At 55.7% G+C, this 17,835-nt stretch overlaps 1 protein-coding gene across 1 annotated transcript in view; it reads right to left on the reverse strand.

Annotated features, from left to right (window-relative positions):
- Positions 1–15,111, reverse strand: part of ACAP1 (ArfGAP with coiled-coil, ankyrin repeat and PH domains 1) — a 30,796-nt gene extending 15,685 nt beyond the window's left edge. Inside the window, exons 1-4 of the mRNA XM_040334226.1 lie at positions 14,966–15,111; positions 3,152–3,209; positions 1,195–1,314; positions 307–360 (exon numbers count right to left, since the gene is read on the reverse strand). Of these exons, the coding sequence (XP_040190160.1) occupies positions 307–360; positions 1,195–1,314; positions 3,152–3,209; positions 14,966–15,018 (285 nt within the window). The 5' untranslated portion in view covers positions 15,019–15,111. The remainder of the gene's footprint in view (positions 1–306; positions 361–1,194; positions 1,315–3,151; positions 3,210–14,965) is intronic.
- Positions 15,112–17,835: the final 2,724 nt, after the last annotated feature.

Raw genomic sequence — 17,835 nt, forward strand, 5'->3', positions numbered from 1 at the left:
CACCAAGGTGCCAGGACAATACCTCATCTCCCACTTGGCGAAGGCTCAGGGTCTTCTACACAGGAACTGCACGATTACCATGATCTTCTAGAGTTCACTGTATACATTTCTACTTAAAAAATTTTAATTTTCTACACAGGAAGCTGGACAAATGGGGGATAAAACTTCAGAACTTCATACATGGAGAATAACATGTCACCACAATGTATAGATATTCCCCGAAGGGTAAGGAGAGAACTCAGAATGGAAGGACATTGAACTGGAGAGGATGAGGATCCGGAAGAACCGCCGAGACGTAATTCTTACCAAGTGATTGTCTATAATTTTATTCAGACTGTCAGAGAAACGCTCCAAGCAATCCTACGGAGAAGAAAGAGATATCATTCGGTGATCGGTCACAGCGGAACTCCACAACCAGCAAATCAACAATAAAAAAAAAAGATGAAATCTGATCACGATGAAAACGATCATTTCCACCATTAATAGAAATCCCACCAGATTGGATCTATAAGAGAGAAGACATCTCCAGAAGATCTCCATGGATCTCCATCATATGAAGACCCCATAAAATCAGACATTTTTTAATCCAAGTTCATGTGGGAATTTTCATTGCCATGAATTGGCCTCCAGCACACGGGACTCACCTCCAGCACACGGGACTCACCTTCAGCACACGGGGCTCACTCACCTTCAGCACACGGGACTTACCTTTAGCACACGGGACTCATTCACCTTCAGCACACGGGACTCACTCACCTTTAGCACACGGACTCATTCACCTTCAGCACACGGGACTCACTCACCTTTAGCACACGGACTCATTCACCTTCAGCACACGGGACTCATTCACCTTCAGCACACAGGACTCACTCACCTTCAGCACACAGGACTCACTCACCTTCAGCACACAGGACTCACTCACCTTCAGCACACAGGACTCACTCACCTTCAGCACACGGGACTCACCTCCAGCACACGGGACTCACCTCCAGCACACGGGACTCACTCACCTTCAACACACAGGACTCACTCACCTTCAGCACACAGGACTCACTCACCTTCAGCACACGGGACTCACTCACCTTCAGCACACGGGACTCACTCACCTTCAGCACACGGGACTCACTCACCTTCAGCACACAGGACTCACTCACCTCCAGCACATGGGACTCACCTTCAGCACACGGGACTCACCTTCAGCATGGTGTCCTCCTGGGAATGGTGGGACAGCTCCCGCAGGGCGCAGACAAAGTGACGGCTACTGGTGCAGTACTGACGTCCTCCGTCCACCATATGGGAGGAGAGCTTCACCAGCTAGGGGATGAAGGAAATACAGACAACTGTTGCAGATTGAGGAATAATTGATCACGTATCAGATTTGGTGCGGATGGTTGGAACTGTAAATGGTCAGCAGCCGATAATCGCGCTTATGGAGGAATTTTATGTCTCCACCCAGATCTTCATGGTGGGCGGCTCTCTATGCGCAGAGTCCCCAGAGCTTGTCACGGACGTGTGATCCTCCCGGGGATTACAAAAGCTTGGATTGTGGAAAACCCGATATATAGTCTAGGGGTGTTGAATATAATGGCAGCATCGATGCATCGCGATTCAGACGTACACGATGCTGTACAGTGCAGGGGGAGGAGCTTGGGAAGACCCCACATCAGGAGAGGAATTACTGGAGGCACCTGAAGGAGAAAACACACCGAGCAGCATGGAGGAGGGGCAATCAACTGACACTGAGAGACTCGGGCCCCAGGTTCATATTTTACCAGCAACCTGATGGGGGTGCACAGCCCTCTTAGTATGGGTGCTGACCATGGTTCAAGGCCCATCTCGGGGGCAGAGGAGGTCTCCACCCGGAGGTCACGGTGGTGTGAGCCAGGAGAGCGAATGAGTGCACAAGAGTGTCTGAGAATTGTCCTCTATGGGGCCCTCATCCCAGCCCCACGCCTTCCTCTACTCTATGGGGCCCTCGTCCCAGCCCCATGCCTTCCTCTACTCTATGGGGCCCTCGTCCCAGCCCCACGCCTTCCTCTATGGGGCCCTCGTCCCAGCCCCACACCTTCCTCTATGGGGCCCTCGTCCCAGCCCCACGCCTTCCTCTATGGGGCCCTTGTCCCAGCCCCACGCCTTTCTCTATGGGGCCCTCGTCCCAGCCCCACGCCTTCCTCTATGGGGCCCTCGTCCCAGCCCCACGCCTTCCTCTATGGGGCCCTCGTCCCAGCCCCACGCCTTCCTCTATGGGGCCCTCGTCCCAGCCCCACGCCTTCCTCTATGGGGCCCTCGTCCCAGCCCCACGCCTTCCTCTATGGGGCCCTCGTCCCAGCCCCACGCCTTCCTCTATGGGGCCCTTGTCCCAGCCCCACGCCTTCCTCTATGGGGCCCTCGTCCCAGCCCCACACCTTCCTCTATGGGGCCCTCGTCCCAGCCCCACGCCTTCCTCTATGGGGCCCTCGTCCCAGCCCCACGCCTTCCTCTATGGGGCCCTCGTCCCATCCCCACACCTTCCTCTATGGGGCCCTCGTCCCAGCCCCACACCTTCCTCTATGGGGCCCTCGTCCCAGCCCCACACCTTCCTCTATGGGGCCTTCGTTCCAGCCCCACACCTTCCTCTATGGGGCCCTCATCCCAGCTCTATGAAGATCGGTTAATGATGAATCTGCTGTGTCAGGAGATGTTTTTATGGTGATGACACCAGGAATTGATGGTTTACCTCAATACAGAGAAGGGTCATCGGGTTCAACAACACCGTGTGGATGATGGAGGAAGACCATCTCTTACTTCACCAATTATTATCTCATAGACAAGCTGAACCTTCTCACCCCCGAAGCCCCAAGCCATAATAATCCCACCATTTCCTGAATGCCATCCTCCCATCCCCCCCAACCCATAATAATCCCACCAATCCCTGAAGGCCATCCTCCCATCCTAACCCATAATAATCCCACCAATCCCTGAATGCCATCCTCCCATCCCCCTCAACCCATAATAATCCCACCAATCCCTGAAGGCCATCCTCCCATCCTAACCCATAATAATCCCACCAATCCCTGAATGCCATCCTCCCATCCCCCCCAACCCATAATAATCCCACCCCACAAATCCCTGAAGGCCACCCTCCCACCCTCCCCACTCCCTACACACATACCTTCTCCAACCGGCTCTCCAGATCAAACACCTCCGACTCCACCGTTTCCATGGCGGCCCTGCAACACAAATAAAGCACAATAACTGCAAACACTTCACTGATTGGAGGAAATCCACAAAATAATTCTAAGAAAACACTTATTTGTTCTATTAGAGAACTTTCCTCACCATGAGAACTCTGCCATCATCACTTCTCCCTAACTTTGGCCTGGTTGTACTTTCCTCTCCTACCACCAGGTGGCCGGGCACTTGGAGGCAGTAGATTGAGGAGGACAACTCAAGGCCAGGTTATGGTTGTATGGGGTGTCTCGGCCAATGGGAAGGGGTTTTGTTGGATCCCTTGGCCTGCTGGGAGAGCCTATATATTCGGGTGAGGTCAGGTTATGGGTGTATTGGTGTCTCGGCCAATGGGAAGGGTTTTTGTTGGATCCCTTGGCCTGCTGGGAGAGCCTATATATTCAGGTGAGGTCAGGTTATGGGTGTATTGGTGTCTCAGCCAATGGGGAGGGGTTTTGTTGGATCCCTTGGCCTGCTGGGAGAGCCTATGTATTCAGGTGAGGTCAGGTTATGGTTGTATTGGTGTCTCCGCCAATGGAAAGGGGTTTTGTTGGATCCCCTGGCCTGCTGGGAGAGCCTATATATTCGGGTGAGGTCAGGTTAGGGGTGTATTGGTGTATCGGCCAATGGGGAGGGGTCTTGTTGGATCCCTTGGCCTGCTGGGAGAGCCTATATATTCGGGTGAGGTCAGGTTAGGGGTGTATTGGTGTATCGGCCAATGGGGAGGGGTCTTGTTGGATTCCTTGGCCTATATATTCGGGTGAGGTCAGGTTAGGGGTGTATTGGTGTCTCGGCCAATGGGGAGGGGTTTTGTTGGATCCCTTGGCCTATATATTCGGGGGAGGTCAGGTTTCAGGGGTTGCCGAGTCGGTGCGTCTTCTTTAGCTTAAGGAGAGACAGGGATCTAGCCGGACAACAACGCATATACTTGTTATACCGTCTTCCCCATCCCAGTTTTCCCCGGACATCGGCTCTCAGGCTTGGGGGCTCAAATATTTAGTTTTTTTATGCAAACTCCGAGACGTCGTTTCCTGGGCAGGGGGAGGATGTGGCGCCTTGGGGTTCGGTCAGGACGCTCCTCACCAAATTCCGTGTCAGGAGTGGCCACTGTAGTTGATTACTAGGGATCCATTGACTTCTCCCTAAGTTTGGCCTGGTTGTACTTTCCTCTCCTACCACCAGGTGGCCGGGCACTTGGAGGCAGTAGATTGAGGAGAAAAACGATGCGGTCCGAGGCACCATGGGTAAATGGCCTCCATCCCAAATTTTTTACTTTAAACAAGGCCAATCACCATGGGAGGAAGCATGTAAGGTATACGGTGTTGTTTAATTGGCTCCAACACAACAGGGGGGAGTTGGTTGAGGACTTGGAATGAGAGATTTATAGCAAAGAGCATTTTATTGCCTTGTGATATAATATAAAGCAAATTGCATCCACAAAATCGCATAAACACGCTACAAATGACATATGCATAACAAGATCGCGGTACTTGGCATATGGTGGAGTGAGGACAAGTCCTGCACAACATGAACCCCTGGAGGGGCTTGACCACTTAAGACCCGGACCTTTAGGCAGCTAAAGGACTCGGCCAGTTTTTGCGATTTGGCGCTGCGTCGCTTTAACTGACAATACAAATATTGTTGCACACACCGAGCGGTAACGGCGGCGCTGATGGGGTAAGGAGCACCCGCCCAGACCCACCACCTCCATCCATTACAAATGGAAAGGAAGGGAACAGGTGGGGGAGGGAAGAGCGCCAAAATCGCATCGCAGCTCCCAGGGGACAGACGAGCAAACGGCCCAGAAATCCATGCGTAGCGCCCCCTTCCTTTCAGTATGGGCACTACGCTAAAGTTAGTGGGGGAATGAGTGAGGTAAGTTGCTCTCATTCCTAATTCTGCTAAATTTGGGCTGCTGTCATTCCTGAAGTGTCCTGTGGGTCAGCCTGCGCTCCGGGGGTGTGATCCCATCCCTGGGCGATAGCTGGCGCTAGAGGGGTTCTGGCAGAGCCACTTTTCCCCAGCAGCCAATTAGAGGAGTTTTCCCTCGCGGGGCATGCTGGGGGAGGGTATTTCTGTGGCAGACGCCATTGTTCTTGGTTCTTCGCGGGTTCCTGGTTTCGGGTGCGGCACCGACCTTTAGGGTGTGCGCACATCGCGGGCCCCACCACTATGGCCTACCTGGCCTGGGGTCGCGTGCTACGCGGAGTTCCAGACTCTGGGCCCTCCTGGCCTGGAGCGACTGATGCTACCAGGGGCCCCAGTGACTTACCGGGCCTCCAACTCTACTGAGGAGATCCTAAGCTACGTGCTGTGCGGTGGGGGATCGGCTCAAGGAGAATCCAGAGGCAGGTTGTCTGAGAGGCTTGAACGAACCATCGGGGATCTGGGTGACCGAACACTGACAGATAACCTCGGCACTGTAACGGATTATGGACTATTCTGCCTGGACATTGATAATAATTGCAGGATCTTGAGAGACTACAAGATGTTGGTTAATTGTGACCCCAACCAGTCAATATTCTATGACTCAGTCTAGTGACATGCTAATTGCGTCAGGGCCTGGGAGACAGTCCATTGTCCTTGTATAAAGGTGTTGTAATGGACAGGTGTTAATCCCAGGTCTGCTCCCAGACCTATAATTATGCATGCTAAAAACTGTTATGTGTGATAACACTGTCTCTGTATGCGGAGACGAAACGTCTGCCTAGGAGACGGAGTGGGTGAAGGTTTTGTTGTTATTAATTAAAGAATGTTTAGTAATTAGCCTTAGTGTGTGATGAGGGGGGGAGTGTCATTTGTTTCTGTACAGTTGTAACCAGATATAAGGAGGAAAAATGTGGAAAATAAAGTCTGTCTGCTTGACCCTTCAAAAGTAGCCCGTCTCGTTTCTTGGAAGGGCGTTCCATGGGATATACCGGCGGTACTTGCATATCGCAGCTTGCCAGGGAAAAGGACGTCTCCAACGGCTGAGACCCTCACACCACTTGGGTAGCCGTTACATTGGTTGGCAGCGGTGGGATGGTCCTTTTATCCAAAGAGCAAGTGCTGAATGGAGTCGCAGTACGCCTGGCTGAAAAGATCCACACTAAAAGATCTATTGGAGATTCGTGGTAGGAGCGCCAGCAACAGACCACGGAGGGAGCTGATAGCTGAACTGCTGGAGCTGGACGAAATGGATGGATCCATGGAAGGAACGGAGCCCCTTGCATCGGTCAGCAAAGAAGATGTAATTACTGGGATTGTACAGCGGAGATTATCCTTGTATCCAGAAACGTCCGTGGAACTAATCAACCAGCTGTTCCGGGAAGCAAGGGAAGAGATACAAACGAAGAGGGGACAAGAACTGGAACTGGTAAGAGCGAGACAGCCCATTACACCTGCAGTTCCTACCCCCCCACCTGCTGCTACAGGAAAGAAAATACCGTTCACTGCATTTAAAGCTTTTGTAGAAAGTGAGGAGGAAATCGATGGATATTTGGCGGACTTTGAGAGGCAGTGCTCACTACACCAGGTACCACCAGACCAATGGGTCACTATTTTGTCGGGGAAATTGTCGGGCAAAGCCAATGAAGCCTTTCGGGCTCTTGCTCCAGAGGATATTTTACAATACCAGCAAGTTAAAAAGGCGCTGCTAACCCGATACGCCGTAACGCCAGAAGCCTATCGCCGGCGCTTCCGGGAGTCCAAGAAGATGGCTGTGGACTCCCACATGGAATGGGCAAACCAGTTACAAAGGGTGGCATCCCTTTGGGTCCAAGGGTGCAAGGCCAACACCGGGGAGGAAGTATTGCAGCTGTTCCTAATGGAACATTTCTTCCAAGACCTGGCCGCAGACATACAAGACTGGGTACGAGATCGCCGTCCCGCTAACTTAAACGAGGCGGCTCGGCTAGCAGATGAGTACGCGGAGACAAGGAAAGTAAGCCAGGGTACTACACGGCTGGCTCAGAAGGTAGAACCGCGTACTCCAACCGTCACCCCATGCCCAGAGTTTCGGGCTCCAGTCCCACCACGTCCTCAGGGGCCTAGCAACTACCCCCGGGATTCGCCTAGGGTGACGTGCCATCACTGCAGCGACACGGGACATATTGCTCGTTATTGCCCTTTGAGAGCTACAAATAACAATTGGAGACGCACAACACCCAACACAGAGGTCACTCCATCACGTCCCTCTGCGGACCACTGCCTGGAGACCGAGGGGGGCCCTGAGGAAGGTCTGGGAATTTGGTATGAGGCAGACCCAATACAAGCGGCCTCTCCGGATAACCGTCAGCATCACCGTCAGGAGGTACGAGTGAATGGACAAGTAGCACAAGGCCTAAGAGATTCCGGGACTACTATCACTCTGATTCAAAAACATCTGGTAAAGCCAGAGAACGTGTCCACTCGCACAGTTGCCGTCCGGGTCGCAGGGGGTGCTGTATTTCGCGTACCCACCACCCGGGTGCACTTAGACTGGGGAGCCGGGTCAGGAAAGACCACAGTTGGTATCATGGACAACCTACCTGCCGAGGTGGTGCTGGGCAATGACATTGGCCCTCTGACTTCGGCTTATTTACCTACACCTGCTGCTGCTTGTGCCGTGACCACCCGCGTTGCTGGAATCAACCCACTTGCTGCTGAGAACCGGGTAAGACTACCTTCCCCGACATGTACTGTAGATCCGGCACAATATCACAGTCTAAAATGGGAATGTGACAAGTTGGCCAGTGAGAAATCAGAGATGCAACGACACTATGTCACGTATTATGAGATGTCCCGTGGCTTGAACATTGAAATGCACAAACAGGCGGAAATTGTCAAAAGATTAAATGGGATTTGCATCCAGGTGGTGCCGTATCTGTCCCAAGAGCATCAGCAACAGGTTTTGGGAGCCATTGAGAGAGCAAAGCAAGTGACTGTTCCAGAATTGAATTCTATTATTCACCTTCACCATCAGCTACCGACCTGGTAAGCCAATGGGAAGACCGACGGACTGTCCAGGCAAACTGAACTTTTACCCTAACAGCAGACCGGACATCCCCAAGTTGATCCGAAAAGGATCAATCCGGGTCTGCCGGAGTGTTCCACAAAAGGGGGGCAGTGTAACGGATTATGGACTATTCTGCCTGGACATTGATAATAATTGCAGGATCTTGAGAGACTACAAGATGTTGGTTAATTGTGACCCCAACCAGTCAATATTCTATGACTCAGTCTAGTGACATGCTAATTGCGTCAGGGCCTGGGAGGCAGTCCATTGTCCTTGTGTAAAGGTGTTGTAATGGACAGGTGTTAATCCCAGGTCTGCTCTCAGAACTATAATTATGCATGCTAAAAACTGTTTATGTGTGATAACACTGTCTCTGTATGCGGAGACGAAACGTCTGCCTAGGAGACGGAGTGGGTGAAGGTTTTGTTGTTATTAATTAAAGAAGGTTTAGTAATTAGCCTTAGTGTGTGATGAGGGGGGAGTGTCATTTGTTTCTGTACAGTTTGTAACCAGATATAAGGAGGAAAAATGTGGAAAATAAAGTCAGTCTGCTTGACCCTTCAAACGTAGCACTTCTCGTTTCTTGGAAGGGCGTTCGATGGGATATACCGGCGGTACCTGCATATCGCAGCTTGCCAGGGAAAAGGACGTCTCCAACGGCTGAGACCCTCACACCAGGGGGTAGCCGTTACAGGCACTGTGACCCCAAGGAGAAAGACTGGGGAGGAATTGCTCTGCTGGTCACCATTGTCAGCATTGAGCCTGTGGCAGAGGCCTCATCTGGCGTCTTATTTAAGGTCAGAGGCAAGTCAGTGGCAGAGACTTGTTCCTCCAGCAACTTTGAGGTGACACTTCGGCTGCCAGGTCTGTGGCAGGAGTCTGTCCGGGGGCACTTCACCCACTCTGGCTGCCAGGCTCGTGGCAGGGGTCTGTCCGGGGGCACTTCACCCACTCTGGCTGCCAGGCTCGTGGCAGGAGTCTGTCCGGGGGCACTTCACCCACTCTGGCTGCCAGGCTCGTGGCAGGGGTCTGTCCGGGGGCACTTCACCCACTCTGGCTGCCAGGCTCGTGGCAGGGGTCTGTCCGGGGGCACTTCACCCACTCTGGCTGCCAGGCTCGTGGCAGGGGTCTGTCCGGGGGCACTTCACCCACTCTGGCTGCCAGGCTCGTGGCAGGGGTCTGTCCGGGGGCACTTCACCCACTCTGGCTGCCAGGCTCGTGGCAGGGGTCTGTCCGGGGGCACCTCACCCACTCTGGCTGGAGTGGCGACGAACTGTATCTACTACTACTGAGAGCAGGATTGCTCATCTTCTATCCAGGCCTGATAGCGCAAGGTTTTCTTACCTCATCAACCTTTCCTGTCCTCCTCATGTTGACATTGGTCGTGTTGGGCCGAGAAATACAGCATTCAGAAAATCTTACTCGCTGATTGGACATTCGTTTCCTGCTCTACTCACTGCTATCACCCTAGACAACGATTAGAGGTAACTTCATTCGCCGATCCCAAAAACAACCAGCGGCTCCTGAGGGGGTAGCGCTACCAGGGGAGCGCTGGCAGCCTTAGGCCTGGGGGGCAAGTTCAGTCAATTGGCCCATTGAAGCTATGGGTGTCAGGGTCTACAGTGATCTCAGCAGGTCCTTGCACACCCCAGCCTCCTGGGGGGGTAATGCTCCTGGTCCTGGGCTCAAGCTGCAGCCAGCACCCAGCCCTGCGTCCCGACTCCCCGGCACACCCTGCTTCCAAGAATCCGGGTCTCCGGGAGTTGTAGTTTCCTCTGCGCTGCTCTGTTTTCCACCCACCGGGAGATTGAGCGTGGACTACAACTGCCAGAACGCAACAGCTAGTGGTCGGCCGCCGTGGCCCTGCCCCGACTTCCTAGACCAGAATAAAAAAGAAAATGGTATCGGGCAGCAGATGTCAGGGTGGCCTGGGAGGCAATTGCCACCCTGCCCCCCGGCCCAGCCCTCCCCTGAGCGCTACACACACCACACAGACCCTGACATGTGGAACAGGAGAAGGTAGATTGAGATAAAAACATATCTATCTATGAACACGTATGTATAGGAGTGCGTCATGGGGGGCAAAGTATTATAAAGCCGTGATTGGGTCCATCATGGACGGCCAAACGGTAAAATAACCCTCACTCCCTATATGAATATATTGTTAGAAACGCATCCATGCAATTCCACCCCGATATGGGAGCAGAGAAAAAAAGGGAGAATTGTAGGGAGGGAGGAATAATGCCACCCCCACCCAACGCAAGTGCGCCCCCTATGTCTATCCACGTGTCCCTACCTCCGCTCCCAATGCCACACAATTGTACCGGCTCTGGTCCTGCGCTCACATCTGTACAGCCGACGTGAGTATTTATAGGGTTATTTATCTTGTTCTGTATATTTATATTATTCTATGACAAAATTATACCACGCGGTTATGTCTCTTTACAGATCACCGCTGCATTCGCCCCCGAAGAGTTGGTAGATCCCAACGAAACGCGTCGGGCATACATAGATGCATGGTGTTCATACAGATGATTTTATGTTTTGTATACCGTTTTACCCCCAGATTCTCATTATACCACCGAGCCCCTCCAGTGGTTCATGTTGTGCAGGACTTGTCCTCACTCCACCATATGCCAAGTACCGTGATCTTGTTATGCATATGTCATTTGTAGCGTGCTCATGCCGTTTTGTGGATGCGATTTTTGTCATTCAGTATGCTTTATATTATATCACAAGGCGTAATAAAATGCTCTTTGTTATACATCTCTCATTCCAAGTCCTCAACCAACTCCCCCCTTTTGTGTTGGAACCCAATTAAACAATACTGTATACTAGGGATGTCCCGATACCGAGCATTTCCCGAGTACTTGTACTCAGCTGAAATGCACAGATGCTTCACCTGATACCTGGGCAGTCAGGTATCGGGTGGTGGTGGGGGGAGTTACAAGTCTTCTCCGTGCCGCTCTCCCCCGTGCTGTCTTCCCCTCTCATTGCCGCTTTCCTCCCGTGCGTTCTTGTGCCGCTCTCCCCCCTGTGCGTTCTTGTCCCCCTCCGTGCCGCTCTCCCCCCGTGCGTTCTTGTCCCCCTCCGTGCCGCTCTCCTCCCGTGCGTTCTTGTCCCCCTCCGTGCCGCTCTCCCCCCGTGCGTTCTTGTCCCTCTCCGTGCCGTTCTCCCCCCATGCTGTCTTCCCCTCTCATTGCCGCTCTCCTCCCGTGCGTTCTTGTGCCGCTCTCCCCCTGTGCGTTCTTGTCCCCCTCCGTGCCGCTCTCCCCCTGTGCGTTCTTGTCCCCCTCCGTGCCGCTCTCCCCCCGTGCGTTCTTGTCCCCCTCCGTGCCGCTCTCCCCCCGTGCGTTCTTGTCCCCCTCCGTGCCGCTCTCCCCCCGTGCGTTCTTGTCCCCCTCCGTGCCGCTCTCCCCCCGTGCGTTCTTGTCCCCCTCCGTGCCGCTCTCCCCCCGTGCGTTCTTGTCCCCCTCCGTGCCGCTCTCCCCCCGTGCGTTCTTGTCCCCCTCCGTGCCGCTCTCTCCCCGTGCGTTCTTGTCCCCCTCCGTGCCGCTCTCTCCCCGTGCGTTCTTGTCCCCCTCCGTGCCGCTCTCTCCCTGTGCGTTCTTGTCCCCCTCCGTGCCGCTCTCTCCCCGTGCGTTCTTGTCCCCCTCCGTGCCGCTCTCTCCCTGTGCGTTCTTGTCCCCCTCCGTGCCGCTCTCTCCCCGTGCGTTCTTGTCCCCCTCTGTGCCGCTCTCCCCCATGCGTTCTTGTCCCCCTCCATGCCGCTTTCCCCCCATGCGTTCCTGTCCCCCTCTGTGCCGCTCTCCCCCCTGCTGTCTTCTCCCCCTCCGTGCCGCTCTCCCCCCTGCTGTCTTCTCCCCCTCCGTGCCGCTCTCCCCCCGTGCGTTCCTGTCCCCCTCTGTGCCGCTCTCCCCCATGCGTTCTTGTCCCCCTCCATGCCGCTTTCCCCCCATGCGTTCCTGTCCCCCTCCGTGCCGCTCTCCCCCCTCAATTTGTCAGGATGGAGAGAAGCTTCCCTCCATGCATTTCAGCTGAGGCTGCAGAGAAAGGGACTGGGGAATCTGTGTCCTTAGTCCCTTTCTCTGTCTTAAAGCGGAGATGTCAGAGGTCTGTTAAGACCCCCGATATCTCACCAAAGACCCCCAACAGGGCTGTAAAAAAAGAAAAATTGTGTAAAAAAAAAACACCACTGTCACATGACATTAAAAAAAGTTTCGGTATTCGGTTTTTGGCGAGTACTTGAAAGAAAGTATCGGTACTTGTACTCGGTCCTAAAAAGTGTTATGGGGACAACCCTAGTGTATACCTTACATGCTTCCTCCAATGGTGATTGGCCTCATTTAAAGTCCCGCTGACCAAACGTTCTTTTTTCTGTAGATTGAGGAGGACAACTCAAGGCCAGGTTATGGGTGTATGGGGTGTGTCGGCCAATGGGGAGGGGTCTTGTTAGATCCCTTGGCCTCCTGGGAGAGCCTATATATTCGGGTGATCTGAGTCTTGTGCGACACCCGGACCGTCGTCTGGATGGACGTGTGTCGTGTGGCCCCCGGGCTGCAAGGCTGGAGATTGGGCCTATTTCAGGGGCATCAGGCTGAGGGCCAATCCAGAAGTAGGAGGGCAGCGCCGGGTTGGGAGAGGGAGAGTCCCGGGGGGATTCATGTCCCAGGAAATCAGAGGTTTGTCCCGGGGGCCCCATGGATCCCATTAGACCTAATCAGAGGCGTGTCCCAGGGACCCCATAACACCCAATCAGAGGTGTGTTCTGGAGGCCCCATGGTTCCCATTACACCCAGTCAGAAGTGTGAACCTGGGGGCCCCATGGATCCTATTGCACCCAATCAAAAGGTTTATCCCGAGGGCCCCATGGATCCCATTACACCCAGAGGTATACCCCGGGGGCACCATTACACCCAATCAGAGGTGTATCCCAGGGGCCCCATTACACCCAATCACAGGTGTGTTCTGGGGGCCCCATGGATCCTATTGTACCCAATCAGAGATGTATCCCGGGGGCCCCATTACACCCAATCAGAGATGTATCCCGGGGGCCCCATTACACCCAATCAGAGATGTATCCCAGGGGCCCCATGGATTCTATTGTACCCAATCAGAGATGTATCCCGGGGGCCCCATGGATTCTATTGTACCCAATCAGAGATGTATCCCGGGGGCCCCGAGGATGTCTCAGTAGCGGGGGGGGGGGACGGTGCTGCACACAGACTGAGCAATGTTGGCGGTTTCCTGTCACCATCTGACTTCCTGTCGCGGTGACACAACTCGATGACAGGAGGGGGGGGAGGGGAGATGTACACCTAGATAGGGAACCTTAACCCTTCCCCCGCCACACACTTCCTATATTCTTCTCTCACCCACAGCCTGCGAGGGGAGGGAGGGGGAGGGGATGGATTGGGAATGTATTGATCAGTGATCGGCTATTGATAATCCTTCCATGTGATGAAGATTCTGTCTACGCCCCTCCCCCCCCCTTGCCAGGGCTCCAATCACCTTCACAGGACGAGGAATGAGAAATCCCCCCCCTGCAGAACATCGCATCCTTGTATAATGAGAGATAGAGCCAGACACCGCAGAGCATTGCGTCCCCCGAGCTCGCCGCAGAGCATTGCGTCCCCCGAGCTCGCCGCAGAGCATTGCGTCCCCAGAGCTCGCCGCAGAGCATTGCGTCCCCAGAGCTCGCCGCAGAGCATTGCGTCCCCAGAGCTCGCCGCAGAGCATTGCGTCCCCAGAGCTCGCCGCAGAGCATTGCGTCCCCAGAGCTCGCCGCAGAGGATTGCGTCCCCAGAGCTCGCCGCAGAGCATTGCGTCCTCCGAGCTCGCCGAAGAGCATTGCGTCCCCCCAGCTCGCCGAAGAGCATTGCGTCCCCCCAGCTCGCCGAAGAGCATTGCGTCCCCCGAGCTCACCGCAGAGCATTGCGTCCCCCGAGCTCGCCGCAGAGCATTGCGTCCCCCGAGGCCACCGCAGAGCATTCCGTCCCCAGAGCTCGCCGCAGAGCATTGCGTCCCCAGAGCTCGCCGCAGAGCATTGCGTCCCCAGAGCTCGCCGCAGAGCATTGCGTCCCCAGAGCTCGCCGCAGAGCATTGCGTCCCCAGAGCTCGCCGCAGAGGATTGCGTCCCCAGAGCTCGCCGCAGAGCATTGCGTCCCCCGAGCTCGCCGCAGAGCATTGCATCCCCCCAGCTCGCCGAAGAGCATTGCGTCCCCCGAGCTCACCGCAGAGCATTGCGTCCCCCGAGCTCACCGCAGAGCATTGCGTCCCCCGAGCTCGCCGCAGAGCATTGCACCCTGACATCACTAGTAAACTCAGGATGCAATGTTCTGCAGTTACTTTAAACTCACTGCAGAGCATTGCGTCCTGAGATCACCGCAGAGCATTGCGTCCCCCGAGGCCACCGCAGAGCATTGCGTCCCCCGAGGCCACCGCAGAGCATTGCGTCCCCCGAGGCCACCGCAGAGCATTGCGTCCCCCGAGGCCACCGCAGAGCATTGCGTCCCCCGAGGCCACTGCAGAGCATTACTTCAGAGAATTGCTGAAACTCCTCCCCACACCGCAGAGCATTGCACCTCACATCCCCCAGCCATGGGGTGTGGCCCCTGAATCTTGCACTGGGGTTTCCAGGCAGTCAGGGGCCCCAGCTGAGGAGGAGAGCCTCATCATGTGACACTGCCAGTTGGAGGGACCCCAGAGTATTGGGGGGAGGGGGGGTGTCCCCGGGGCCCCGCCATCCTGAGTATTGGGGGGGGGGGCCCCGCTAGGACTTACCTGGTACGGGGCGAGTCGGTCAGACATTCTTCGAAGTCCACGGTGACGGTCATGATTCCTCCGGCAGAGACGGCGACAACCTGCAGAGGAGGAAGAGAGACTCTGACTTCCCCAGGAAGGAAGACGCAGCAGAGACACCCACCAGGTGGGGAGGAGAGACGGAGCAGAGCCAGGACATGACGCCGGGCCCCTCTGCTCTCATCCTGGGGGCCACGTCACATCGACCCCAAAAGATTACCGGACAGTCCGCTGCTACAAATCACAACGACCCCCATTCACCGTCTCTGACTGCGCTGCCCTGAGTGTTGTCACCGGGACAGGATGTGAGGGAAATCCTTCTAACGGGGACACGGAGCAGGAAAAACCCGACTGGGGGGGTCCAGTCCATCCTGATATGTTCTCTTCACTGTTCTGTCATTTCAGCATGCGGCAAGTGTTATTCATCACACCGGTTGCCCTATTACCAGGGGTCTTCAACCTACGGCCCTCCAGCTGTTCAGGAACTACAATTCCCATCATGCCCCATCATGTCTGTGAATGTCAGAGGTTTACAATGCCTCATGGGATGTGTAGTTCTACAACAGCTGGAGGGCCGTAGTTTGAGGATACCTGCCCTATACTGACACAGGACCGGGGGGGGGGGCGGGAGGGGATACCTGTGTGACCTCCAGGTCAGGACTCCTCCCCCCCCCTCACCTGACAGCGCCGGTCTGTGTGACCTCCAGGTCAGGACTCCTCCCCCCCCTCACCTGACAGCACCGGTCTGTGTGACCTCCAGGTCAGGACTCCTCCCCCCTCTCACCTGACAGCGCCGGTCTGTGTGACCTCCAGGTCAGGACTCCCCCCCCCCCCTCACCTGACAGCGCCGGTCTGTGTGACCTCCAGGTCAGGACTCCTCCCCCCTCACCTGACAGCGCCGGTCTGTGTGACCTCCAGGCCAGGACTCCTCCCCCCCCTCACCTGACAGCGCCGGTCTGTGTGACCTCCAGGTCAGGACTCCTCCCCCCCTCACCTGACAGTGCCGGTCTGTGTGACCTCCAGGTCAGGACTCCTCCCCCCCCTCACCTGACAGCGCCGGTCTGTGTGACCTCCAGGTCAGGACCCCTCACCTGACAGCGCCGGTCTGTGTGACCTCCAGGTCAGGACTCCTCCCCCCCTCACCTGACAGCGCCGGTCTGTGTGACCTCCAGGTCAGGACTCCTCCCCCCCTCACCTGACAGCGCCGGTCTGTGTGACCTCCAGGTCAGGACTCCTCCCCCCCCCTCACCTGACAGCGCCGGTCTGTGTGACCTCCAGGTCAGGACTCCTCCCCCCCCTCACCTGACAGCGCCGGTCTGTGTGACCTCCAGGTCAGGACTCCTCCCCCCCCCTCACCTGACAGCGCCGGTCTGTGTGACCTCCAGGTCAGGACTCCTCCCCCCTCTCACCTGACAGCGCCGGTCTGTGTGACCTCCAGGTCAGGACTCCTCCCCCCTCACCTGACAGTGCCGGTCTGTGTGACCTCCAGGCCAGGACTCCTCCCCCCTCTCACCTGACAGCGCCGGTCTGTGTGACCTCCAGGTCAGGACTCCTCCCCCCCCCCTCACCTGACAGCACCGGTCTGTGACCTCCAGGTCAGGACTCCTCCCCCCTCACCTGACAGTGCCGGTCTGTGTGACCTCCAGGCCAGGACTCCTCCCCCCTCTCACCTGACAGCGCCGGTCTGTGTGACCTCCAGGTCAGGACTCCCCCCCCCCCCTCACCTGACAGCGCCGGTCTGTGTGACCTCCAGGTCAGGACTCCTCCCCCCCCTCACCTGACAGCGCCGGTCTGTGTGACCTCCAGGTCAGGACTCCTCCCCCCCCCCTCACCTGACAGCGCCGGTCTGTGTGACCTCCAGGTCAGGACTTCACCGGGGGGGGGGGGTATGGGTGACTCCAGATCACTAGAACTGAGGGCAGGTAGGGGACCCAAGGGCCCCGGATTTCCAGAACAAGCTGAGATTAGGAGCAGATCCCAAGGGCCCCCGGGTTACCAGAAAAAAAATAGGATTTTTGTACTCACCGTAAAATCCATTTCTCTGAGTTCATGGACGGACACAGCAGCATTGACCTTAGGGTTATGTACTTTTTCTCTAGGAGAGACTAGGCAGAAAAAAACAGCACTTTAAGTGTTAAAAACACTTCTCTCAGTACAGTACCTCCCAGGGGGGCACTTCCCCGGGTACAACCCACTCTCTGCTCTAGCAGCCTCAGTGCAGCTCCTCCCAGGGGGCGTGGTTCCCCGGGTATAACCCACACCCTGCTCTAGCAGCCTCAGTTCGTAACAAGCAGTACAAACAAAGGAGGGGTGGGTGCTGTGTCCGTCCATGAACTCAGAGAAATGGATTTTACGGCGAGTACAAAAATCCTTTTTTCTCTTCCGTTCATAGACGGACACAGCAGCATTGACCTTAGGGACGTCCCCAAGCAGTGTAAGAAATCGAGGGGTGGGAAAAATAACACAGCAAACCAGCTTCACCCCAAACAAACCAGAGCTCCTCAATGGAGGAACTTCAACCTTAAACTGCCGCCTGTAACACCCTGCGGCCGAAGGAGGCATCAGAAGATGCACTCAAATCCACCTTGTAAAACGTTGAGAAGGTGTGGACCGACGACCAGGTCGCTGCCTTACACACCTGTAACACAGACGCTTGATGGCGGAAAGCCCAAGAGGCACCGATCGCCCTGGTCGAATGCGCCGTGACCTGAAAGGGGGGCGCCCGCCCCTTTAGGGCATAGGCATGGGGCACGACCTGTCTGATCCACCTAGAAATGGTGGCCGAGGAGACCGCCAGGCCTTTCTTAGGACCAGTCACCGACACGAACAGTGAGTCCGACTTCCGAAACTGA

This window comes from Rana temporaria, assembly GCF_905171775.1.
Source record: "Rana temporaria chromosome 3 unlocalized genomic scaffold, aRanTem1.1 chr3b, whole genome shotgun sequence".
NCBI lineage: Eukaryota > Metazoa > Chordata > Amphibia > Anura > Ranidae > Rana > Rana temporaria.